This window comes from Pseudorasbora parva, chromosome 15 (genome assembly GCF_024679245.1).
Source record: "Pseudorasbora parva isolate DD20220531a chromosome 15, ASM2467924v1, whole genome shotgun sequence".
Lineage (NCBI taxonomy): Eukaryota > Metazoa > Chordata > Actinopteri > Cypriniformes > Gobionidae > Pseudorasbora > Pseudorasbora parva.
The window spans coordinates 21,608,332-21,634,519 of record NC_090186.1 but is presented as its reverse complement, the minus strand read 5'-3'; the positions used below and the strand labels follow the sequence as shown (position 1 = coordinate 21,634,519).

The following is a 26,188-nucleotide window of genomic DNA, read 5'->3' as shown; positions in this document are numbered from 1 at the left end:
TTCTGAATTGAGTATGACAACGTCAGGCTAAACGTCTACAGTAAGTTGCTGCAACAGTATCTATTTTGTGAGGTGCTAAATCTGGCATCACAATATCTTGTAGTCTGATGTGCCTGCTTCAATTTTCCAATCTTGTATTGTGTACAGGTTTAAGATTTGAAAAAAAGAAGAAAATCTGTGAAGATTCTCCTTCTGCATGTAATGCAACCAGATTTCACAGTTGATTAAGATTTAAAAACTCCTACAGTCTAAGCCTGGTTTAAGTAATCCTGAAGACATTAATTAGCTTGTTCTTGTGTGTCTGATAAAGCTTGGAGCTAAACTCTGCAGGACAGTAGCCCTCCAGGACCAAAGTTGCCCATCCCTGGACTAGACAATTAGTTAGGTAGATTGTTGATTAGATTGTTGTGGCAGTGCTTTAATTGGCATGCTGGTGATGTGCTCTCCTTTAGCTGTTATAGGTTTAGCATGACAAAATCCTCTCTACACCTTCAGTCTTGCATGCCGTTGCGTCATGGGGTTATTGAGCATTACAGAATGATTGTTACAGTTGGTATGTCAAGTAAAAAATAGTTTAACTTTTGAAAATGCATCTCCAAGAATCTGTCTGATGAAAACACCCCTTTAGAATGTCACCAGTGACAAGTCGATTTACAAGTCTTTTTTTTCCCCCTTCTAACCATACATTCTAGACAAATTGGGCGGACAATGTAGCTGAAGTAGAGAAAATGTTTATGTGCTCCCTCAAATCTCTGTTACGAGAACAAATGAGTTATTGGGATGTGTTATTATTGTTTCTAATAATAATACTATTGTTAATATTTAATTTTCTCTTTGTCTATTTTGCTTTGTGAAATAGGTAGTTACATACCCCCCCACCCCCACCCCCATTTTTTATTAATTTACAAATGTAATTTACAAAATAGTTTTTTAACAGTGAAAACAGTTCTTTTTTTATGAATACCAATATGAAAACCTTTTTAAGTAAATGTATTCACTGGCCCTTATCTAAAAGTTTAGTGTAAGAGTATCCATAACATTAACTATTAAACATAAACTTTTTTTAAAATGGTAACATGCATTATTAAACTATTTGTATATAATCTAAATAACATTCATAACCTCAGGGTGCACCATTATGACATTAAAACCATAATGTCTGTGCACCTTCTTTCAACTGTCCCCACAAGTTTTTAAAACAGCAACGCCCATGAATATAGTAGTACAGAGAGACAGAGAGAGAGAGAGAGAGAGAGAGAGAGAGAGAGAGAGAGAGAGAGAGAGGGGGGGGGGGGGGGTCCTTCAGTCTGTCAGCTCATACACTAGTCTGAAAACTTCCCATGAGGGTTGTTCTATATTTTTTACCCGTCTGAACAAAGTAGTGACATGAAAAAAGCACTTACTTGTCAAGCCCTCATCATATTTTCACTCCAAATAAATCTGCCTCACCTGCCAGTGAAGTTTAAGGTCAGCCAAACAAATCAAGCATGATCTCACTGAAGACTCGCAACGAATCCATAAACATATAGCTGGCCAGCAGATACAAACACTCTTACTGATGCTAACTTGTCAAAGGCTTAATGTAAAAAAGAACATTAGGGACCTCATTTATCTACTATCCGATTCAATTCCAAATTCCAAATGAGAAAGGATATTTATTTTTAAAATGGAACTTACCTAACGATGTTTAATTATTACAAATATAAAATGTTAACACATTTATTCAGGTACTATTATTTGCACATTTAACACCATAATTATTACCCTTGCCTGGTGTCACATTGCGTCGGGTGACTGATAGAGCCCATAATGTCCACACGCAATGCATAGTATAAAATGTTACTCCCTAAGTGGCATTTCTAAATTTATTTGTAAGATGAGCAAAACAATTTCCTCAAATGGCGAAACAATATGAACTACTGGTTGTGTAAAAACATAGACATTGTTGTCAACATGACTGTAGTCATTTGGCAAGAACATCGACAATAAATCTGTCCAGTATACTGGATCGTTGGAATGAGAAGGTCACGTTGTAATGCATGCACAGCTCTGATTCTGCTCAAACATTTTAAGAGCAAGCAGGAGAATGATTTTTGAGTAATATTACAACAAACATTTTGCAGTAGGGAATAGTATAAAAAGAATGAGCATGTATTACATTGTGTCCAAACCGGCTGGATGAAACTAAACTAAAACTAAAAGCTCTGTTTTGGAAATATATTTTATGGAAACATGATTTAAAATTGAAATTACTGTATGTTCACATTTAAAATGATTAGGTGCATCTTTATAAATGAGGCCCATGGTCTCTTGAGTGAAGAAATGTATTTAAGATTCACTGCAAAGCCATTTGTACCTGCCTACCATATGTAAATGTATTGAAAATAACTGACGGCCACTGTCTAAAGAGTTTCAAGGTGATATCTAAGCTAAAACTTTGAAGGTTTGCTGACACTTGTAGCGCTTCAGAGTATAGACTGAAAGGATTTGAAGTCAAGCTTTGAGTTTTCTGAAGCCTTTTAAGTGTTAAACCACATCAAGTAACAGAGATAAAAGACTTCAAGATTTGAAAAAAGGAAGAAAATAAGAACACCCTTCTATTATAAGAAAAACAAGTAAGAAAAATTACAAAGGAACTAAATGCAGTTTTAATTAAATAGTGACAGTTCAAGGATTATCTGATTTTAAAACAAATGCAACATAAATACATTTGAGCTAAAACATGAACTAGTTCTCCAGCTAGCTGTGAATAGTCTCAAGAGCGGCCGTCGTCTCGTGATTACCTGTCTCAGGTTGCGTGTCACTTTGATGTCATGCCAGGCGTTGTCATTGAACTTTCCATTGACAGGCTCAACGATAGCCTCGAAGGCCCCTGAGCCCAGGTTGATGACCAAGGAAACGGCACCGTCCTTCAGCGCTAGGTTAACGTAGTCAGCCGACTTGCCCGTGTGGAGGATGAGACCATTGCGTTGCCAAGTTTTGAAGGACAGAGTGATCTCATCACTGCTACTTTGGATGGGATTCTGAGACAAGTCATAGCAGAAGTATTCTGAACCCCGGAAAGTCGCCACATTCTCCTCGCGTGCTGAAAACAAGACAAAGAAATGTACGTTTGTTTTCAATGTTGATTGGGAACATCTGTAAAATGTATCTTTTCAGGAGGAGGAACAGTATTAGATTAGTCATTCAGGAAAGAAAAAAAAAAATACTAAAATAACTAAATGACATAAAATGTGTCATAGTCAACAGTAATGATTACAGTAACAATAAACAATACAAATGGTCATTCTGAGAACGTTCTGTCAGGTTTAAAACCAAGATTTCCGTGAAGTGACTTTCTAAGGTAGAGTCAGACAAAGTGGGATTGTGGGAGCTTTGTCAGAGCGCTAAGGTGAAGCAGCAGACCATGTATTCACGTTGGCGAATCCTACCAAAGACCCTTCGCTTTCACCTCACATCTTGTGTTTGATGTGTTTGATATAACCTTTTAAGAGACAACGTTCTGGAAGTTTTCCTTACATTCTATCTCCAAATGTCCTGCTGATAGGAGCCTCAAGTGCTTTTTCATGATTTGAGTCCTATGCCTCTTGGCAGAGGAAGCTTATTTCCGTATCCAACATTTGAAGTGTGACATTGCTATTTGCAAATTACCCTGCAGTAAAGGAAGAACAATGGCGAATGTCTTCATAAATCTGCGAGGGCTTGTTTCTTTCATGCTAACTGTTCTCTTCCCCTAGAATTTCAGCTTGCCAAAGGATGTATCAGAACTCACTGTCAGCTCCCCTCTGAGCAAATTACAGGGACAGAAAGGAAAGGGAGGAGAGAGAACAAGTGAAAACAGGATGGGAAGAAAGCAGAGGAGTAAGAGAGGGTTGTGGGAGTGACAAAGACAGAGAGAGGAAGGACAAAGAAATGGAACGCTTAAGATAAAAACTGAGATGGAGAGGAGAGGGCAAGAAAAGCTTATTGTGAAGGAGGTTTTTAGCCATGATACAATGAACGCCTAAGTAAGCAAATCAAGCTCAAGTGACAATTAAATAACATATTTTAAATTCGTATCGAATGTCTCCACAAATCCACACTCCCTTTGTATTGTACCTAAGAATACCCTTTTATATTCACTGTGAAAATCATTGTACTGCACAACCTAGGGCTCCATGTTTTCTGTTACATGGAAAACTGTGAAGTCACATGAATTTCACAGAATCCAGTCAATAACCCAGAACAAAAAAGACACTTGAGATCGTTGAATGTCATTGAATTCGGCAAATAGTGATCAAAAGTAGAGTAAGTAATCAAATTCCAACTGCCATATGGACTACTGTCTGTGATTATTTGCCACAAAAAGAAATATGACGTCTGCATGTTCTGAGTGCATTATACATTTTACTTGTTGCATAAGGGCTACTAATAGTATACCAAACCAACAGGTCGCAACATAACCCTACCTGTAAAGCCATGTTGGCCAATCAGAAGCCTGTAAAAATCTCTGGTTTCTAACGCTGGGCTATGGATCTGACATCTCACAGTAAGACCTCACTGCATGCCGGAGTGTTGTTATGTATAACACAACGTAGCCTCATGTTAAAAGATGGATGATGATTGTCATTTTACTGTCTGTCGGATGTCTGCTTCACATCTGAGTGGCTTGTCTAATCAGTGGATCGTCTAATCAATAAAGAATGCATGCACTATTTCATGTCACAATCTGTTTTAAAAATATATTGCCCAAACAGAAATATTTATCATCCGAAGCCGATATAAAATAAAATAAAAAAATCAAAATATTGGTGATATATCGGTCGACCACTAGATAATACCTGTGTTTATGTAGACAGGGCCTTAAAGTTAACATCCACAAGCACTTTTGGCATTAAATAGACACACTCAGTGGTGTCATTTAGTAGTGATTTAGCCTACATTAGCCAGCATACTCACATCAATGCTTTTTTTTTTTTTCAGTTACTTATGAATGTAAAGACCTTTGTGAAAGAAAAAACAAGTCAGTCGACACAAGAAGACATCAGGGATGTTTCCTCTTTGCTGTTACATTACAAATAGAGATAACCATAAATGGATTCTCGATATCTTGGAAATAGGGTATTGCTACTTTTACTAAATTTTTGCTACATGAAGGTGATGCAAGTTTGTAGAGAATACGTATTACAAACATTAACTTATAGATTCAGAGGTGGTAAGGGAAATTAATTATCTCATATTTGCTCAGACTGCACTCAGAGATGCTAAAATAAATACTCAGAATATTGTGAGGTGATGTTAGATTTGCCACAGCTTTGATGGGTCACACGTATCAGTAACTTGCTGTTTTTCCAAAGCAGTCTCTATTAACGTATGATCTCATGTGATCACACAGGGTCTTTAGGAGGGGTAGAGTCTTTCTAGCAATGCTGTATCACAGTTACATCTCAACTCAGCCTTATCAGGGTCATCTTCAGAGGGCCTGATCCGATGTCACTTACTCTGAGAGCACTTACACAAGCTATTTCCATTGAGACATGTCCGCATGCAGCTGGAGTGCTAGTGATTGCATAAGACTGCATGGGAAACATGGCTTACCTTACAAAATAATCAGAAATTTTAACAAATATATAATGTACTGGGATCTGTAACTAGAGTTGTTCACCTTGTTTCGCCAAAATGTAACACAATAATGTATCTGATCTGTTTTAAATCATAGATTGTTTTCTGGAACACTGAGAGAATTTAATAAAAAAACAATAATTAGTTCACAGTCAAAATGAACACTAATCACCACAACAGTGACTTCAAACTAAAATATTTAGACTATTATCCTACTGTACATAAGCTTTTTTTCTTTCTTTTTTTCTGTAAATCCTGTTGCAAAAAAAAAAAAAAAATCTATATATTTTACAGTACAGAGAGGCAAAGCAAATATTAGCTTTATTACCTGTTGAAATTAATGCATGCAATTGGCTTATTGATGCAGTAAATCAATGTTGAATTTCCTCACTGTCCAGAACGACACAACATCCCTGCAGTATTTGAAATAGAATAATGATCTGCTAAAGTGGAAGAGAAAAAAAAACAGTGCTTGCTTTGCATTCTGTTCATTTTACATTGATTGTCACTCGCTGGGGAAGTTTAATTTTCTCCACTGCTCCGTTTGCAGCTCAGTGTACCGAGCTTTGATTTTAGAATCCAATGGAGGCAATTAGCTACCTCATTTACATGTCCCTGATCCACGTCAGTTCTGACATTTGGCTTGGAAGCACTAAAGCCATTCCTTGCACAGGGATGACCCTGCTACCACCAGGGAGAGCTCTTTCACCCTGATAAACCTCAAACATGGAGGACAAATTAATTGCTTTCGGATTTGATTTGTGGCCTATAGTGGAAGCACACATGCTTTTAAGTTGTGAAGCTTAAGTGACTAATGAAAGTTTGAATATAGCTTGCAAAATGTCCCATTCTTCCTTCCTCTTCCAGTAATCTCACCTCTGTCGTGACACAAAAGTGACAAACTCCAAATTCCACTCCAGAAATAATCTGCTTGACTCTTTCCTCTGGCATCTAAAAATAAAATGCAACAGTGACCAGATTTTGAATAGCTTTGGTTACAGACTGTGGAGTTTTTTTTAAACAATTTTTTTTAAATATTTCTTTGCTAACTACAGAATAGTCCATGATTTATGAGAAAATGCTTTGCCACCATGGACAGAATTTTCCATAATGTTTCGTCATTTATGAGACAACCCTTTTCCGACATTGATGGAATTTTTCTGTCATTTATGAAATTTTCGTCTCTCTGTGTTTTCACTGTTAAGTTAGGGATGCTTTTACACATCTGCTGAAAGAATACAGAATCTCCTGATCAAAACACAGACAAAAAAGAAGTAGAAACAAGCACAGCATACATATGCGTAGGTAAAATAACACTATCACCAATATTAAACAGCATATAAATCAAATACGCCTAATGTTACCAAATTAAAGGGGTACTTCAGCGCTGGGAAGATGAATCTGTATTTAAACTGGCTCATCAATGCAGTAGAAATTTGTGTGAAATTATTTTTGAATTTGGTGTCTTCTAGACTGAGAAAAGAAAGAAAATGTATTTTTGTCCCATGGGGATGAAAGACTACAATTCCCAGAATGCTTCGCTGCCCTGTGAGGCCATTCCCAACGCCACCAACTTGATTACTGCGACTGAGTTAGAAAAGACACTACAATTAAAAACTGAATGTGCCTGTTCAATATAATGAGTGAGTCACCGCGCGAGTCTCACAGACAGCACTGAGCACTAACTGCAGGAGTGATGAGAGCTGAGGTAATCGCGACTACACTCGCGGCATACATTCACAACGCGAGTTCAGTCTGGCGCGTTTCAGTTCATGCCTTTGCAAGCTTAACTTTCATAGAAATTAATTTGAGAAGTTAAAACACTTACATTGCTCACCATAGCTCCGTTTAAATGAGTGCCTGTAGCTGAGCTGAGCTCTCCCTGCAAGCTGAGTGTAATCTCCCATCCCCCATGCGCAGATTCAAAACATGCGGAAATGGCTCCCTCTGCTGGCTGTAGTCTTTAGCCTTTGGGCAAACATTCCTCCTATGATGCAAAAATCGTCATTTTGCATCATAGGAGGAATTTTTCCAGAAATAAAATGCATAAATCTCTTGTCTCAGGGAGATATGAGGGGGGAAAGCACAATAATTTGAATATATTCCAGGGTTTCTACTGATACAAAGCCATATGCTAATCGCTGAAGTAACCCTTTAAATGTCGACCTATGATGAGCTATAGGACTGTGCAAGCTTTTCACAAAATCGATCTACTCCATTTACATTTTGATCATCAGTCTGAATCTGATCTGGACAAAAACTGGAGTTTTTTTGCTCAAAATGTTGCTTTTTTTAATGAAACTTGCAAGCATAAAAAAGAATGAACTAAGCAAAAGGGGCTGTGCTTCCATGTTCAGATACCCATACATTCTGGGGGCCATGAAAATTCTGATTAAGAGTATAACAAATAAAAATAAAAATAACAAATGTTTTTTTGAGAACCAATCGGCATATTGAGGGGGTGGTTGCACGGAATTACACTTTTTAAGCTAGATTTAGTTAGTGTGTAATATTGCTGCTTGAGCATAAACAGTATCTACATAGTTACAGCGCTGAAAGTTCAATGCAAACAGAGATATTGACTTTTAAATTTATGGCAGTTTATTGCCTAAAAAAACAGCTGGTTTGGACTACAACAAGCTTCTTCCCAGGTTGGTGACATCATAAACCCTTGCTAGTCACTGCAGAAGTGACTTCTACCCGTAATGGTAAGGGGCATGATGTTTCCGAACAACCTGTGCTTGGCACTTCAGCCAATAAAAATACATGAAACTACATTTGGCCATCTAAAAAATCTAAGACCATTGCGTTTTTCGGGGGAATGGGCTTCACAGAAGCAGGAAGCAAACAAGCCTTTCAAAGGAGAGTGGAGACAGCGGTGTGGAATAAAGGTAAAATATAAGAAAAATATGGCGTATAACGTGACATTGTTCCCCATAAACACAACCAAGCCTAGAAAAAAACACAAAAACCACCCCTTTAAAAACGAATAAATCCTTTCATTACTACCAACAAAGTGTAAGCATAGTAAGTAAATAAGAGAGTCATTGTACAATCAAGACAGCTTTTATTATAATAGGAGTTTTTGAGAAAGTGCAGAATTCAGTGAGCTTGTGATTCCGAGACTGAAAGGCGTAGATGATTATGAAGGGAGGCTCTTCTCTTACTTTCTGTTTATTACACATTCGCAAACTTAATACAGGTTTAATTTCCCATGCTTCTAAGTACACTGAAAAGTTTCTGAATTGACAAATGCATTTAAAATTGCTATTGAATAAGAAATGGCAATAGTTCAGTTCACATATAGTTTATGCAACAGTTTTCACTCTGGTACCGAAATTGATACCAAGAACAGCAAAATTTTACTAGTATTGGTACCACTACAGAAATATTGGTACAGTGACAACCTTAAACAGGAATAATTTGAAATACATTAAAATAGAAAACATTTTCAACTGTAATGTTTTAAACCGTATATTTGATTTTAAAAAGGCAGCAATGGTTCACATAAAAGACTTATTTCAAAAACGTCAACAAATCCTAATGACTCAAAAAAAACGTAATTTATTTTGTCATTGCAAAATATTCAGATATATGCAAACAATGTATGTCAGTAGTTTGAGACTGTAGCAAGACTCACTTATGTTTCCATAGTAATATCAACTAGAATTATGGGTAGTGTAGTTACTAAGTTATTACAAAAATCTCAATTGCTAAAACACTAAAACCCATTGGCTGAACACTGCCTGAACTCATTTAGCTTATGAAGTTTGTTGTAAATACATGAAAACATTTCACACTGCAGACTTTTCAGCAAAACTCTAAACACATTCTCATTCTCAAAACACATTTTTTTTTTTGTATGCAAGGTGGGCGATGAGGAGGAAGAAAGGGAGGAGGGCAATAAAGAGAAGAGGAAGAGGAGGGCATGAAAGATTGTGTATATGATTGTGTATATGATTTTGATGACATTTCTTATGTAGAGGAGTCAAGAGGTTTTGTAAATAATGGTTGAGGATGAGGTATTGTGTTTAATATTTTCAGAAAATGGAGCAAGGTTTCAGAAATTGTATTTTAGCAATTTAGAAAAACTGTACACACAAGAAGAAATCTTGTGGCTGCAACAGACACAAGTGGTCAACATTTGAAGCTAGACACTTTATGTGCTCTTTGTATGGATGTGTTTTCAGTCTGTCAGAGGGTTGTTTTCGCACCCTTAATGCTGCTTCAGATTTAGTCATCTAGGAAGCAGGCCCGCTACTGGCTTTGGTAATGTGGCGTGAAGAATCCGCAGTGGCAGCAGCCAGCGGTGTAACGTGCCCCACCGTGCCTCCAAACTGCATCCAGCATCCTCTAACACAAACACTGCAGATATCAGGCTAAAAATAGAAGGCTAATTTCTGTACAACAATGCCGGAGCTCAACTTAAGAGTGGGAAGCGATTCTGGAAGCCTCCTACATGTTGATGAATCAGGACTGGAAAAAGCGAGCTTAGAATCAGTCATGTGCAGAAATTTTGTGCTGTGAATGAGAGTGGGCAGGTCTCAAGGTTGATGGTACACCAACCTGCCAGCTAATGCAGCCTTAATAGAAAACAAGATGTGTAGAGGCAGGAAGAAATGATGCTGGCTGTGATTTGTTGTGTCAAATTCAACTGTAAACAAACTGGTAACATCTCTGGTGTTGTGTGGAGGGTTTCACTTAGTGCGAGAATACATGAGAATGGTGGGTGGGTGTCTTCTGAGGAATGCATTTAAAATTGCATACTCTATTAAAGCTGGCTGATACAGCTAGAAATAAAAAATAAATAACAATCTATATTAGGTATTAAGATATTATAAGGTACCATTATAGAGCAGTAGTTAATACATTAACTAACACTGAGCAATACATTTGTTAAAGTATTTATTAGTCTTTTGGTAACACTTAATTATGGGGAACACATATTTACTATTAAATATGAATTCCCCCCCCCCCCCCCCAAAAAAAAATAAAAATAATAATAATAATAATAATATATATATATATATATATATATATATATATATATATATATATATATATATATATATATATATATATATATATATATATATATATATATATATATATATATATATATAATTTTTTAAATAAAAGTTTTTGTAGTGTTTAAAGGGTTCATAAACTGGCTTATACATTTTTTTAGGTCAACTTTTGACGTTTGCGTGTTTTTTGTTTGTTTGTTTGTTTGTTTGTTTGTTTTTTTAAATTCAAAAACATAATAAACTAGAATATTTCCTGAAGAAAATGTCCGTGATGCTTGCAAAATGATGCAAAAGAGGCCATCCCCATGTCTATACAATGTTGTGGAGCTGAGATACGGCTTCTTTATGCTGCAATATGGTTGCTAAAGTGCTCTAAATGGTTGCAAGGTTGTGGCTATACAGTTTATGGGGTGATGGTTGCTAAGGTATTCTGGGTGGTTGCCAGGCGGTTGCTAAGGTATTCTGGGTGGTTGCTAGGGCATTGCTAGGCAGTTGCTAAGGTATTCTGGGTCATTGCTAGGGCATTGCTAGGCGGCTGCTAAAAATTTCCCCTCTGTGGATTTGGCTTGCTAGGGTGCTATAATGGTTGCTAGATAACGGGTGCTAATACACTTCTGCCTTTGGCAAGCCCAACTAATAAGTCATAGGCTTTCTTCTACCCTGGTTTTGAGCCTAGCTCTTGAAACACTTGGTTTTTATAGGCGTGCCGCATTGAAGACTTGGAAGTAAACGCCCACTGCTATGATTGGATAACAGTTGCATATTATAATGAGTTTTGATTCCCCTGTCAGTTAGGCATGTGCCGGTATACATTTTTTTAATGTTGCGATTAATTGCTGAAGCTTTTATTACAGTATATGTTATTAATGTAATATGCGGTATTGCAAAAAAAGTTTTGTCATAGTATAACAGCTTCAAGAACTCTTTTTGTAATAGCAAAAATAACTCTGAATGTTTAAAAACAGTAATATAATGCACCAAACATACAAGTAACATTTTGAAGAAGATTAATGTGCAAAAGAATTAGGCTAGAAAAACAACAGGTAACACATTACAATAAGGTCTCGTTATTAAATGCATTAACTAAGGTTGCTTTCACACCTGCCTCATTTAGTTCGGTTGACTCATACTAGAGTTCGTTTCCCTCTTTGGTGCGCTCCAAAAGCGAACCAAACAAGCGTGCCGAGACCTCCTTGAAGAGGTGGTCTCAGAATGCTTTCAAACGAACCCTGGAACGGTTTGTTTGTGGTAAGAACGGGATCGGACCTCGAACTTCTGTTTTCAACTGCAAACGTGAAACTTCTGTTTCAACCTCGAACTTCAGTGTAGTAGATTATGGCTAGGGAAAAAAACAGCCCGAAGTCGTCGCTCCATAGTGTTATTATAGTTTGCTGGCTTTTCCTCTTCTGTTGGAATTTTCCCACACGTAAATTCTGACCAATCGAAAAGCAGTTTAGGAAATACACCATGGCCAATGAGCGATGTGGATGTTGTCATGTGCCTGTGTTTTGGTTCTTTTCAACTGGTTCGGACCAAAGCAATCGGTGTGGTGTGAAAGGAACCATAAAATCTGAAAAATGCAACAATGTATAATTGTTTGCCTTTGGTTTGAACCAAATGAACCGAACTAGAGATGTGAAAGCACCCTAAGATTAGCAATAGCTACATTTGTTACATAAAGTATTATGTTTTTGTTAATGTTAGTTAAAAAATACAACTGATCATTGCTAGTTTTATCTTAGGTCCATTAAATAAGTTCTTTTGATTTTAATCTTATTAAACAGTAACTAAGAGATTAACATTACTTAGAATAATTAATTATTTATAATAAGTATGTTTCATTGTCCGTTTGGAAATAATGAAGCCGTATGTCTCAAAGTTTTACTGAACAATAACAAATAATCAGAACATTTCTAATCATTAGGACGTGTAGTCCAGATTAAAATATATTTTAAAAAAATGTTTGGAAATAAATAGCCTATTGAAGTCTTTAAATATTAAGTACTTGGTGCTGTGATGAACAACATTGAGATTACAAAAAAAACTAAAATAGTGTTACCCTATTTTTTTATATATCTTTTTTGGTTAAATTATCTAACATCGAACAAAATGAAACACTTCCCCTTTAAACAGACACACAATGTCAGAGAGATGCTCTTTATGGTGATGAGCTCAAATTAACTCTGATGTCATATTATTGCAGTGCTTCCTTTAGTGCAGCATTCTAGTCTGATAGCTTATCACCCCACTGTCAGTTGGTTGGTTAGAGGCAGGCAGCCCACCTGCCCAGCTGAGCTCAGCCATTCGACAGGTGTTGGTCTGGTGGTTTGCAGGGCGAATGATGAACGCGCATCTGACAGGGAAATGGTTGAGGTGTGCAAGGGTCCCTGGAGTCTAATCCTATCGAAAAAGGCAGTGATGCGGAGAGCTGGGTGTCATGCAGGGACAGTCAAGCACTGCGTAAGACTGATCACAAAGCGATTACCGATTTCAGGACGTTAACACACTATCCTTGTGATTCAGTGATGACCAAACCTCGAACAGGATAGTCTAAAGTAGTAATGTGTCAAAACATGAACGTGTTGTCGCAGCAATTCATGCAAAAGATGAAACTGTAGTGACTGTTACATAATGTATCATGTTCAGTCCAAACCATAGTTTTACCACTTATTGTCACTGTAAAATATTACTCAAGGTTATTAAGGCTAACACATTCTATGAAGTAAAAAGAAAATTCTACCAGTACGAGGGTCCGCAACAAATGCAATGCTATTTCAGGCAGCATACTGCCAAAATTTCTGAATTCAACCCTACAACATCAAAACATAGGCATTTAAAACACATCTCATCACACATACTTTGTTCCATTCTGTGCTCATCTAGCTGCTTTTGAATGCAAGAATGCATCTTGTGTGAAGAGCTCCTTTCAACTCATTCAGTACCGCCTGCTCTCGCTAAGTGTCATTTGGCGCATTGCCTGTGGTACAAGTAGTAGAACTGGCTGACTTGCAAATACAAGCTTGAAATGCGCAGATGTTAAGAAAATCTCTTGGTACGTATTTGGTTGAAGACATGTATTAATTGTTTATCATGTTGAATTCTGTTCCATATACTGTAAACCATGTAAACATCAAATGGAACATGCATTTTCATTGGTTTATGTAGAGAGGTGATTGTTCTTCCTCATTTCATAAGTCCATCTCTTGCTACTACATCAGACTAAACCTTCCCTGCAGTTTCTCTCGCTCTGACTGTCTATGCCCCCAGACACCCCCCATCAACTCCACACCCCTCCCACTCATGGCCTTGATGGTGAAGCAGAGCTCCCTGGAGCATGACTGACAGTACTGAGAGCCAATCACTCATCCAGAACTGCGCACTGCCTTATTGGCCATTATCTCTGCTGTCAGCAGCGAGGCAGAGATGTGAGCGGTGCCTATCCTCGCAGCCCCTTTGTTTTTGTCCTGTCTCCTTCCATCCAAACACTTCCATCAAATGACAAGGACGCGGCTAAAGCTATATGCTGAAGTTTACCGCCCTTTCATGTTTTAAATTTGCGACAAAAGCTCCACATCATAGCTAACTTGCAGTGTGCATCCATCAGCATCAATTATTGTATCGTGCACTCGTGTGAGATTTTACAGTTTTTGTTGTTGTTGCTGTTGAGTAAAAATATCGATTTAACTCAAAACCAGCAAATGGAGAAACCCAAAATGAAAAAAAATTAAAGCTAGAGAATAAAATCTGCCTTTTATGAGCCAAATTGTTTCGAGGCACAGGCCTTCCTACCAGTTTCGTGTTTAATAAGTACTTTGTTTTTTCTACATTCCTTGCTTCTTTAAAGTTGTACCAGCATACCTCTACATCTACAATACTTTCAGTAAAACAATGTAAAAACCATTAAAACAAGCATTTAATTTTGGCAAGTGGGGCAAAAAATAACATACAGAAAATAAAAAGCTGCTCATATGTCATTCAGAACAGACACATAACCATCATATATTTAGAAAGCCAACAAATTAGTTTGCAATTCAAGACTTAGAATTACTCCGACTGTTATTAATATGAAGCTATATGTGACCCGTGCTGGCAAAATGAGTTGAAATGCGCACGGAATGGGATAATATTTGAGCTACAGGCAAAATAAGTGAAAATTGTGAGGTTTTCACAAAAATTTGCTAATTAAGCCCTCTTCTAGCAATCCCATTGCACCAAATAGCAATTCAAATTTTGTTAGCCTTTCTTTTGTCTCTCTGATATTACTTGTGCTTACTGACGGATCCGAAGAGTGCGTACAAAGATACCTCAGACAGCACGCGGTCCAGTTTTACACATATACAAAGAATTATAGTTTCCCTTTCGGGGAACTCGAGCTGCGTCGAAACGCTGTGAGAACGCCTCTGCGTTAATGCGTCGTGAAGCGCCTGTAGAACCATTCCATCGGAAAAAAGATCGATCGTCGGCGTGATGACGTCATCGACCGGAAGCTATAAAACGTCCGTGAAAACAAACAGGAACTAGCTTCTGAGCCTTCAGCAAGCGATCTGTGTGAACCTGTCTGTCTATTTGGTGTTTTTGTCTGTCTATTATCAGAGATTTTCCCCTTTTTGTTAAATATTCCATATATTAACAGAAAAAAAGAGAAAATAAAATAGATAGAAATGGCGAGTGAGAGCAGCAATTTCAGAAAGTGTGTTCCTCCCTGCCCACGCTACATCACGGGCGGGGACACACATCTTCTCTGTGTTGCATGCTTGGGAGCGCAGCATGCCCAGGCAGCCCTCGAGGGGGCTGCTTGTGAGCACTGTGAGCGTTTACCATTAAGAACGCTGTGCTCCCGCCGGGCACTCTTCGAGGAGGGTGCCTCGGCTCGTGTTCCCCGCGGCTCTGGTCCCGCTTCCGCCGAGGCGGAGCGAAGGCTGCAGTCGTGGGGATCACAATTGGATGTTGCAGAGGGGTTAGAGACGGGCGCTGCCTTATCTCTGCCCTCACCTGCTCCATCCAGCGGCTCTTCTCGGGGCATGGAAGCACGCATGGCGGTTTCTTCCCCCCCGAGAGAGTCGCCGGTACTTCATCTGTCCAGCTCTGAGGAGGTGGACGTTGAAAGTATCGACACTGAAGATTCGCCACTTCAGTCCCCTGCTAGTGAAGAGCTAGTTGAGGTTTTGACGCGAGCAGTGGCCAGATTAAACATCGACTGGCCCACTGAAAGATCTGAGGCAGGAAGAAAACGTCATAGCAAGCTAGACGAACGCTTCCTGCCATCTCGCGCCTCAGAACCTCAGCGACGGGGCCTGCCGTTCTTCCACGACTTGCACACCGAGGTGGCAAGATCGTGGAGGAGACCGGCATCATATCGTGTCTTCAGCCCGCAGACTTCGGTCTATAGCAACATCAGCGGGCTGAGACAGTACGGTTATGGGGCGATGCCAAAGGTTGAAGAGACGCTTGCGAGCCATCTCTCACCTTCGTCGGCATCGTCCCTTAAGGCCCCGACTTTACCCACCAGACCATTGAAAACAACGTCGGCGTTGGTGGGTAAAGCGTACTCGGCAGCGGGTCAAGCGGCTGCATGCCTGCACACGATGGCTATCGTGCAGGCATACCAGGCTGACCTGCTGAGGGATTTGGACGGTAGTGATGCTGTGGGGGGAGATATTGTAGCTGAGTTAAGATCTTCAGCCGATCTAGCTCTCCGGGCCACCAAGGAGACGGCCAGATGTGTTGGCCGCTCCATGGCAGCATTGGTGGCTACGGAGAGGCACCTATGGTTGAACCCCACAGATATCAAGGAGAGGGAGAAAGCCTTTCTGCTTGATGCGCCGCTTTCTCCTGGAGGCCTCTTCGGTGACGCAGTCCATACTGTCACCGAGAGGTTCCAGGAGTCGAAAAAGCAAGCTGCGGCGCTCAAGCAGTTCCTCCCTCTCCGAGTCCAGGTCCCTGGGGCTGCTGCTGATACCACCAAGCAGCCCAAACCGAGTACGAGCTCTTCACACAGGGCTTCACAGAAGCAGAGCGTCGCTGCCCGAGCTCCCCCTCAGCGTGGGGACGAGGGGCGGCGCTCTCAGACGAGGCCTTCGAGGGGCAGGGCTGATCTGCGGACAGTCCTGATCGCCAAGAAGGCCTCGTCGAAGCGTTCCTGACGCCAGAAGCGTCAGGACGCTGAGGGTGGTTCCCCCCGTAGGGAAACGGTGTTTACCCCTGCTAACGGTACCCGTTTCCCTACGGCACCCTCGGGGGGCCGCGCTGCCAACCCCGCCGCAATGCCGGGGCGCAGTCGGTCTCCGGGGGCCACCCGAGGGTGGTCCGCACCCCCTTCGGGGGGCCCCCGAGCAGTCAAGTCAGTTGTTCCCTGCCGGTCCGCCGCTTCAGGGCACTGTGCTTGTTGCTCAAAATACACCAGAGGCCAGCCTCGAGAGGCTGGTTCCCTTAGTAGATTTTCTAGACGAGTGGAAACGTCTATCAAACATATCTCGTTGGGTCCTGCAGATAATAGAAAGGGGGTACGCTATTCAATTCAGAAGTCGGCCACCTCCTTTCTGCGGTGTCCTACCTACAGAGGTGGGCCCGGAGCAGGCTCTGGTAATGGCACAGGAAGTAGAGACACTCCTGCAAAAAGGGGCTATAGAGAGGGTTCCCCCTCCCAGCAGGGAGTCTGGCTTTTACAGCCGTTACTTCATCGTGCCCAAGAAGGATGGGGGCTTACGCCCGATATTAGATCTGCGGCTATTGAATCGCTCGGTGGCCAAGCTAAAATTCAAGATGCTTACACTCAGACAGATTGTAGCGCAGGTCAAATCGGAGGATTGGTTTGTCATCATAGACCTCAAAGATGCGTATTTTCATGTCTCCATCCTTCCACATCACAGGAAGTTCCTGAGGTTTGCCTTCGGGGGAGAGGCATACCAATATCGTGTACTTCCCTTCGGTCTAGCACTGTCACCCCGCACGTTCACCAAGTGTGTGGATGCAGCTCTGGCGCCACTGCGTCTACAGGGCATCCGCATACTGAACTATATCGACGACTGGCTGATTCTAGCGAATACAGAGCAGATGGCGGTTCAGCATCGAGATGCTGTTCTCGCCCACATGTCGAAGCTGGGGTTGAGGCTGAACGCCAAGAAGAGTGTGCTTTCTCCGGCTCAGAGAACCACTTTTCTAGGTGTGAACTGGGACTCGGTAATTATGCGGGCGCAATTATCGCCAACACGCATAGCATCGATCCTGGCAGCCGCCAAAGAACAGAAGCTAGGCCGAGCCGTCACTGTGAAACAGTTCCAGAAACTGTTAGGTCTCATGGCAGCAGCGTCCAACGTGATACCTTTTGGCCTACTGTACATGAGGCCACTGCAGTGGTGGCTCAAAACAAAGGGGTTCTCCCCGAGGGGAAATCCGCTCCGCACGATCAAAGTCACGCGGCGATGCCTACGTGCTCTGGTCATGTGGAAAAACCCTGGGTTTCTATCCCAGGGTCCCGTGTTGGGGGCTCATGTTCGTCGCGTAACGCTAACGACAGACGCCTCTCTCACGGGCTGGGGGGCGACCATGAGTGGTCGCTCGTCCCAGGGTCTATGGCAGGAACATCAGCGGCACTGGCACATAAATCGGCTAGAGATGCTCGCAGTGTTTCTTGCATTGAAACAGTTCCTGCCCGACCTCAGGGGCCACCATGTACTAGTCAGAACAGACAACACGTCCGTGGTGGCCTATATAAACCACCAGGGGGGTCTGAAGTCTCGTCCGTTGGACAAATTGGCACATCGGATCCTCCTGTGGGCCCAAGGGAAATTGCTGTCAATCAGGGCAGTGTATATCCCGGGGGCCCTGAATCAGGAAGCAGACAGCCTGTCGAGACAGGGGCCGAGGCCCGGGGAATGGAGACTCCACCCAGAGGTGGTGGAGCTCCTCTGGAAGGTTTATGGGAAAGCAGAGATAGACCTGTTCGCTTCGGCGGAGAATTCTCACTGCCCGCAGTGGTTTTCTCTGACCCATCCGGCCCCTCTGGGGCTGGATGCCATGGTACAGGAGTGGCCGAGGCTGCCTCTGTACGCCTTCCCCCCGATTGTCCTGCTTCCAGGAGTTCTGGAGAGGGTACGCCGGGACGGGGCCCAGGTACTTCTAGTGGCTCCGAACTGGCCGACCCGAGTATGGTTTTCGGACCTGATATCTCTCCTGGAAGGCTCTCCGATGGAGATTCCGACCAGGAGGGATCTACTCTCTCAGGCGGGCGGGAGATTCCTGCACCCACGCCCAGAGATGTGGAAACTGTGGGCCTGGCCTCTGAGGGGGCTAGGCTCATAGAGGAAGGTCTCTCGGCCGAGGTCGTAGAGACCATCCTACACTCCAGAGCTCCGTCCACAAGGAAGCTGTACGCTTTGAAATGGAGACTTTTCTCAGCATGGTGCAGAGAACGCCAGTGGGACCCAGTTAACTGCCCGGTTGGTACAGTGCTGGAGTTCCTGCAGGAGAGGTTCTCGGCAGGGTTGACCCCCTCCACACTTAAGGTGTACGTGGCGGCCTTGGGTGCCTTCCACGTCCCTTGCAGTGGAGTGTCTTTGGGAAGACACCCTCTAATTACACGCTTCCTTCGTGGCACATTAAGGTTGAGGCCAGTTATGCACTCGAGGGTCCCGGCATGGGACTTGGCCATTGTTCTGAGGGGCTTGTCCGGACCTCCGTTCGAACCTCTGGAGGAGGTTTCGGATAAGTTCCTCACCCTAAAAACCATCTTCCTTTTGGCCATTTCATCTCTTAAAAGGATAGGAGATATTCAGTCCCTGTCAGTAGGGCCCTCATGTCTAGAGTTTGCGCCAGGGATGGTGAAAGCATTTCTACATCCCAGGCCGGGTTATGTCCCCAAGGTTCCTACGAGCCCACGGGGCCCCATCACTCTACAAGCCTTCTGTCCTCCTCCATTTATGACGTCAGACCAGGAAAGGTTAAATCTGCTGTGTCCTGTGAGGGCACTGGATACTTATGTCCACAGAGCTGCCCTGTGGAGAAAATCCGAACAATTCTTTGTTTGCTTTGGACCCCCTAAGAAGGGGGCCCCAGTATCCAAGCAGAGGATGAGCAAGTGGGTGGTCGAGGCCATCTCACTTGCTTATGAAGCTACCGGGCAGCCATCTCCACTGGCTGTCCGGGCGCACTCAACCAGGGGTATGGCTGCTTCTAAAGCACTTTTGTCGGGGGCTTCCCTCCATGATATCTGCAACGCGGCCGGTTGGTCGTCTCCTTCTACCTTCGTCAGGTTCTACGAACTAGACCTGGCATCTACAGTAGGGGCACAGGTACTCTCGTAACCGTGTGCGCTTCGGCTTCACACATACGAGACACTTGGTCCTATGGCGATGTGGGTATAAGCGTTCTCACAGCGTTTCGACGCAGCTCGAGTTCCCCGAAAGGGAACGTCTCAGGTTACGTATGTAACCCTAGTTCCCTGAGGGAACGAGACGCTGCGTCGCTCTGCCATACTCCCGGCGTGTCCGTGATCACTTACTTCAGGCTTTATCAGAAGTTAGTTCCTGTTTGTTTTCACGGACATTTTATAGCTTCCGGTCGATGACGTCATCACGCCGACGATCGATCTTTTTTCCGATGGAATGGTTCTACAGGCGCTTCACGACGCATTAACGCAGAGGCGTTCTCACAGCGTTTCGACGCAGCGTCTCGTTCCCTCAGGGAACTAGGGTTACATACGTAACCTGAGACGATTTCAAAATATCTCATGGTGAGAATTCACGCAAACATTATCTGTTATGTCTTATGTGAACGTTTGGTTAACTGCTGGGAAAAAAGAAAAACAACATCTGATGCTCACCTAAAGGATTATTAGGAACACCATACTTATGCTGTGTTTGACCCCCTTTCGCCTTCAGAACTGCCTTGATTTTACATGGCATTGATTCAACATGGTGCTGAAAGCATTCTTTAGAAATATTGTCTCATATTGATAGGATAGCATCTAGCAGTTGATGGAAATTTGTGCGATGCACATCCAGGGCACGAAGCTCCCGTTCCACCACATCCCAAAGATGCTCTATTGGGTTGAGATCTGCTGACTGTGGGGGCCATTTTAGTATAGTGAACTCATTGTCATGTTCAAGAAACTAATTTAAAATTATTTGAGTTTTGTGACATGGTGCATTATCCTTCTGGAAGTAGCCATCAGAGGATGGGTAGATGGTGGTCATAAAGGGATGGACATGGTCAGAAACAATGCTCAGGTAGGCAGTGGAATTTAAACGATGCCCAATTGGCACTAAGGGGCGTAATGTGTGCCAAGAAAACATCCCCCGCACCATTACACCACCACCAGCCTGCACAGTGGTAACAAGGCATGATGGATCCATGTTCTTATTCTGTTTACACCAAATTCTGACTACCATCTGAATGTCTCAACAGAAATCGAGACTCATCAGACCAGGCAACATTTTTCCAGTCTTCAACTGTCCAACTTTGGAGAGCTTGTCCAAAATGTAGCCTCTTTTTCCTATTTGTAGCAGAGATGAGTGGTACCCAGTGACGTCTTCTGCTGTTGTAGCCATTCCACCATAAGGTTGTGTGTGTTGTGGCTTCACAAATGCTTTGCTGCATACCTCTGTTGTAACAAATGGTTATTTTAAGTCATAGTTGCTCTTCTATCAGCTTGAATCAGTCGGCCCATTCTCCTCTAACCTCTAGTTCAGGAGATTGTCTTGACCAGGACCACCCACCTAAATGCATTGAAGCAACTGCCACGTGATTGGTTGATTAGATAATTGCATTAATGACAAACTGAACAGGTGTTCCTGATAATCCTTTAGGTAAGTGTTGTTCTGCATGGTCTTGATATACAGGCTGTCTGTTTCATTAATGTTAATCAAGCAATTGTGGTATCATGATGAAAATAAAAATTACATATATATTTTTTTCCACTTGGTGTGTCAAATTTGGAGTTATTATCAGGGCTTTTAAGGTATGGTTGGTAGTTGATTTGGTTTTGGAACCTTTCAAAATTTACTTTGCTTAGTATATCGACTTCAAACAGGTGTAGCTCAGTCATTTTACAAATAAATCACACATCATTTGAAAGGTTTTTTAATAGAAAGGTGTGATAACTCGTTTTTGAAAATTTGCTCATCTGACTCATTTTGCCAGCAAGGGCCCCTTATAATATCAAACATAACAAAAAAATATTAAGAATATATATTTTAAACGTATAAAAATATGATGTGGCTGTAGTGAAACTTGGAAATGAAGCTGAAGCCTTAAGTGTGTTTATACTTCATTTAAAATCTGTGGATGTTATCTCTAAAGATATGTTCTAAGACCATGTCATGTGAGTTTTTATTGAAGACTGATAAGGTGCTAATAAAATATTGTATTGTCCTTTAGACACCCACTTGCACTTTATTGTCTATGGATGTCTCATGTGGCGAACAGCCCCATACATGTTTCTATTGTACTCACTCGACAAACCTTTCATACATTTTGCCTGGTATCACAACCTCAACTCTAGATGCCGCTTAAAATCACACACTGCACCTTTAAACATATCATTCTAGTTAAAAATTATGAAAAGGGTGACAAGCTTAAGTGCTGTAGTGCATGCTTGGCACAAACTGGAAGGAAAAAAAGTTTTCTTCACCCTTTTTTCTGTCTATTGCTTGACAGCAATCAGTGGAATATTTATCACCTTAAAGCAAGCTACCATGCTGGGAAAGGTTAAAGGTTAACAGGTAAATGTGGGAACCACACAGAGAGGACTCAAATAAACATGAGACTTTGAGCTGCCAGATGGTAGGCAACACAGAGGGAGGTTGAACTATAGCTCAGACCCTATTGACGCTTTCAGTGTTAAATGTAAGATGGTGAGTTTTTACATCAGAAAAGTCAATGCAACATTTCATTGCATTGACTTTTATTTTCTGATCTAAAAACTCCCCAAGTGTTGCATCATTGAATAGCATTTCATACTTGTGTAATAGAGAAAAATATATACTATATACTTGCATTTGTGTTTTGTCAATGTGAGTTGTGCCTACAGAAAAACTTGGTGGCTTGTTACTGAGGTATTCTAAGCGGTTCTTTAATTTTAATGCAGCTGCTATGGTGTTTTGGTCACCAGGGGGTAGCCTACAGTCAAAAGTATTAGTTCAGATTCTTATTTGACATGACAACATAACAAAAAATTATACATTTTATATTTATCAACATATTTTTTTGTCACAAAAAGTTACGATATAACAAACCAGATGAATTTGTAACAAAGTTCATACTACATCATACACTCTCAGAAAAAAAGAAAAAAAAAAAGAAAAAAAAAAGGTACAAAAGCTGTCCCTGGGTGGTGCCTAAAACATGTTTAGGCTTGCAAGACATAAAAACATGTAGATTAACAACAAAAGTACCATATCACGAAGCTGGGAAATATGCTTTCCCAAACCTACTTAAGCTACAGTAATAGTGATGATTGCCTCAGCACCACTAATTAATGCAAAAGCAGAAACATTGTTATGCAACTTGCATGCCAGATGATGCAACAGGCTCAGTTTAACATCATGTCATTGCAGGCCAGAAACAGGTTTGCTGTTGATTCAAAACTGTTGCTGTTGTGTCCAAATTCATATCGTAAACATTCCCACACATGGATGAGCAGAGCAAACAACGAATGCCAACAACTAAAGTTAAGCAGACTCTTTCATGTTCACTTCAGGTTTCATTTTATAATAGCTGATGCTCTGAGAGTTAGTGGTCTGAGAGTAAGTGACAGGGAAGAGGAAACAGTAAAGTCAGAATGTAGAAGAATGTTAAAGAGAGGAATTGTAAAAATCTACAGCTGTGTTTTCAAAGATAAATCAGCTTTGAATCCAGCTGGAACTAGTTGTCGCCAATGGCCACAACACTGTGCCTCTCTCTCTCTATGTGTGTGTGCTAATGCAGATGTGAAAAAATGACAGTGGTTCTTAGATAAGAAGAAAGATAAGAACTGGAGAGCTTTTGTGTGTGTACGTGTGTGTGTGTGTGTGTGTGTGTGTGTGTGTGTGTGTGTGTGTGTGTGTGTGTGTGTGTGTGTGTGTGTGTGTGTGTGTCTGTCTGTGTGTGTGTGTCTGACAAATTTTGGTACTAAATTATTCATAATATTGTCATTTAAATTTGAATGCCAACACCACGTTATAATACAGCTCATTTAAAAGAACACACATTGACCGATGTGCTTTACATAACTTACATAACACAAAATAAATAAATAATTGTATTCATTTCCTTTAAAGTGGTGCGCTGTCACCAATATGTAACATTCAAATCAGCTGAATCATGTAGCATGTAAAAGCGTATTGATCTGTGAATAAGACACTGTCCGCGTGATACAAGGTAGAGAGAAAAAAAGGACAAGTACATGCTACTTTTGGCTTCCAGTGTGTGCTTAAACAGACAAATACGAACTAAAATACTTCAAAATGTCCATCTGGGTGACCTTTTAACTTAAAGCTATACTATGTAACTTTTTCATCCACTAGAGGGTGCCTATTCAAAACAAAGGCATAGTTCGATGACGCCAAGTTTGAGCACAGAATCTTGGGACGTGGTTTTCACCTCATGGCCAGTGGAAAAGAATCGGGATAGGACTCAGGCAGAAATCGTGTTCATGGATGTGATTATTAACGTTACTATATATGAAGCAGAGTAGGACCGAATGTTGAAGGAGCTGAGGCAGGCCGCTGGAGTGTTTATTATGCAAACACATGGATTGCGAGCAGTTTGACTTTTATTATGAAGGGACACTCATTTATACTTTTGCGTACATGAGTATGAGGTAACACAGCTCTGTTTATCATATTAGATATATTTAAGTGGGAAAGTAATTGAATGCTTGTCAGTATAGATCTGTGCTAGCGGTGACACAGACTAGTCAACTTGAGTGCTGCATTCACCCAGGGCGTCAACATCAACGCTTGACGGAGGGCATCTGAAGCTTAATGCTGATGCAACCGTCATAGTGACAACAGCCAATCACATTACTTTCTCTGTGTTGCATGAACGCAATTGGCTAGCGTCTGCGCTAGGGTATTTGCATAGGTGATCTAATTGGTTGATGCCTGCGTTGGTACTTGAAAAAGAAAATTCAACACCAGTGGTGCAATGCATTACAACCCACATTTTAATTTGGCAAGGCATGATGTCACCAATTTAAAGGAAATGTATGTAAGATTGTGGCCAAAACTGGTACTGCAATCACTTTCAAATGACTGCAGAGCGGTGTATCCCCCTCCCCCCGGGATGCCGAATCACTTCTGACTTTGTGATTGGTAGATAGGTGTAGGGTGGAGCTTCAGGCCAAAACATCAACATCAGTTGAGGGCTGCAACAACAACTTTGAAATGACAATATCCTGGCAAGATTACTGTTGTCAGTGATATAAGTATTTGAAATTAACATGATTTCTTAATGTCTAGTGACATGTCAGGGTCAGTTTATGATTTATTAAAATACATTTCTTACATACAGTTCATTTAAAGTACATCCTGTGTGAATGCAGCGTAATTCTCTGGCATGACGCTTTATGTTTGACATCAACTAGTTGCTGGTCATGACCTATAGAGGTCCAGGATAGGAAATCTGTGGTCTACTTTTACAGTTAACATACATAATGCATACTCTGAGAGTGCTTCACCAGACTGTTTGATTATACCATCTGGATGCTTAATATTAATTGGGTGAATTCTATTTTAAACAGCTTATTTTACATGCAAGTCAATCGGCTTTCTAAACGAATGCATGCTGCATTGTAACGCACATACATACAAACAGCTCACACACCGCATGCAGGTTGCGTCCACACAGAGTCATTCAGTAGTGCAGACATGTATTGTCAACACTGTTTTGAGATTTTTCAGTAAAATAGCTTAGGAACTAAAAAGGGCTAGCATTTATTAGAAACTAAAACCCACAGCTTCAATATAGTAGAGAGACGCTGCCAGGTAGAACTAATTAACATGCAATCGCTCTCTCACTAATGCATTCAAAATAAAATCTTTACTGTGCTACTTTATCTGTATCTGATTTAGAACGAGCAGAAATCTGTGAAAAATATAACGACCCAAAGACAAAATAAAGAAAAAAATAAAAGTTGTTATGTAGGAGCAATAGCCTTGTGGGCAGCGCTGTGTCATATGCCATATCTCTCTCAGCTCGAGGTTCAGGCTTATTTGTGCATTAATGACGTCATCAGTGACTAGTCAACTTGACTCTCATCACATAAATGTCGACTTCAAAAAATCTGAAGTCATTCAACCCCTTATTTGTGCATCAGATCTTAAAGTGACAGTAGTCTAATAAACACACAGCTCTCTCTGCCATTTAATGTTAATCAAACAACAAAAGATAACGAGAGATTCATTCACTTTAACAAGAATCAATGTATATTTAAAGGGATAGTTCACCCAAAAAATTAAATTCTGTTTTAGTCATGCTCAAGTTGTTCCAAACCTGTAAACATTTCTTTGTTCTACATAACCAAGCAGCTATAATGGGAAAAAGTAATACTATGGTAGTCAATGGCTGCCGAGGTCTGCTTG

At 41.2% G+C, this 26,188-nt stretch overlaps 1 protein-coding gene across 15 annotated transcripts in view; it reads right to left on the bottom strand.

Annotated features, from left to right (window-relative positions):
- Positions 1-26,188, bottom strand: part of nrxn3b (neurexin 3b) — a 442,510-nt gene that overhangs the window by 340,023 nt on the left and 76,299 nt on the right. For all 15 annotated transcript variants that reach the window (XM_067417365.1, XM_067417366.1, XM_067417364.1 and 12 more), the window contains one exon: positions 2,784-3,085. In XM_067417365.1, coding sequence (XP_067273466.1) covers positions 2,784-3,085 — 302 coding nt within the window. The remainder of the gene's footprint in view (positions 1-2,783; positions 3,086-26,188) is intronic.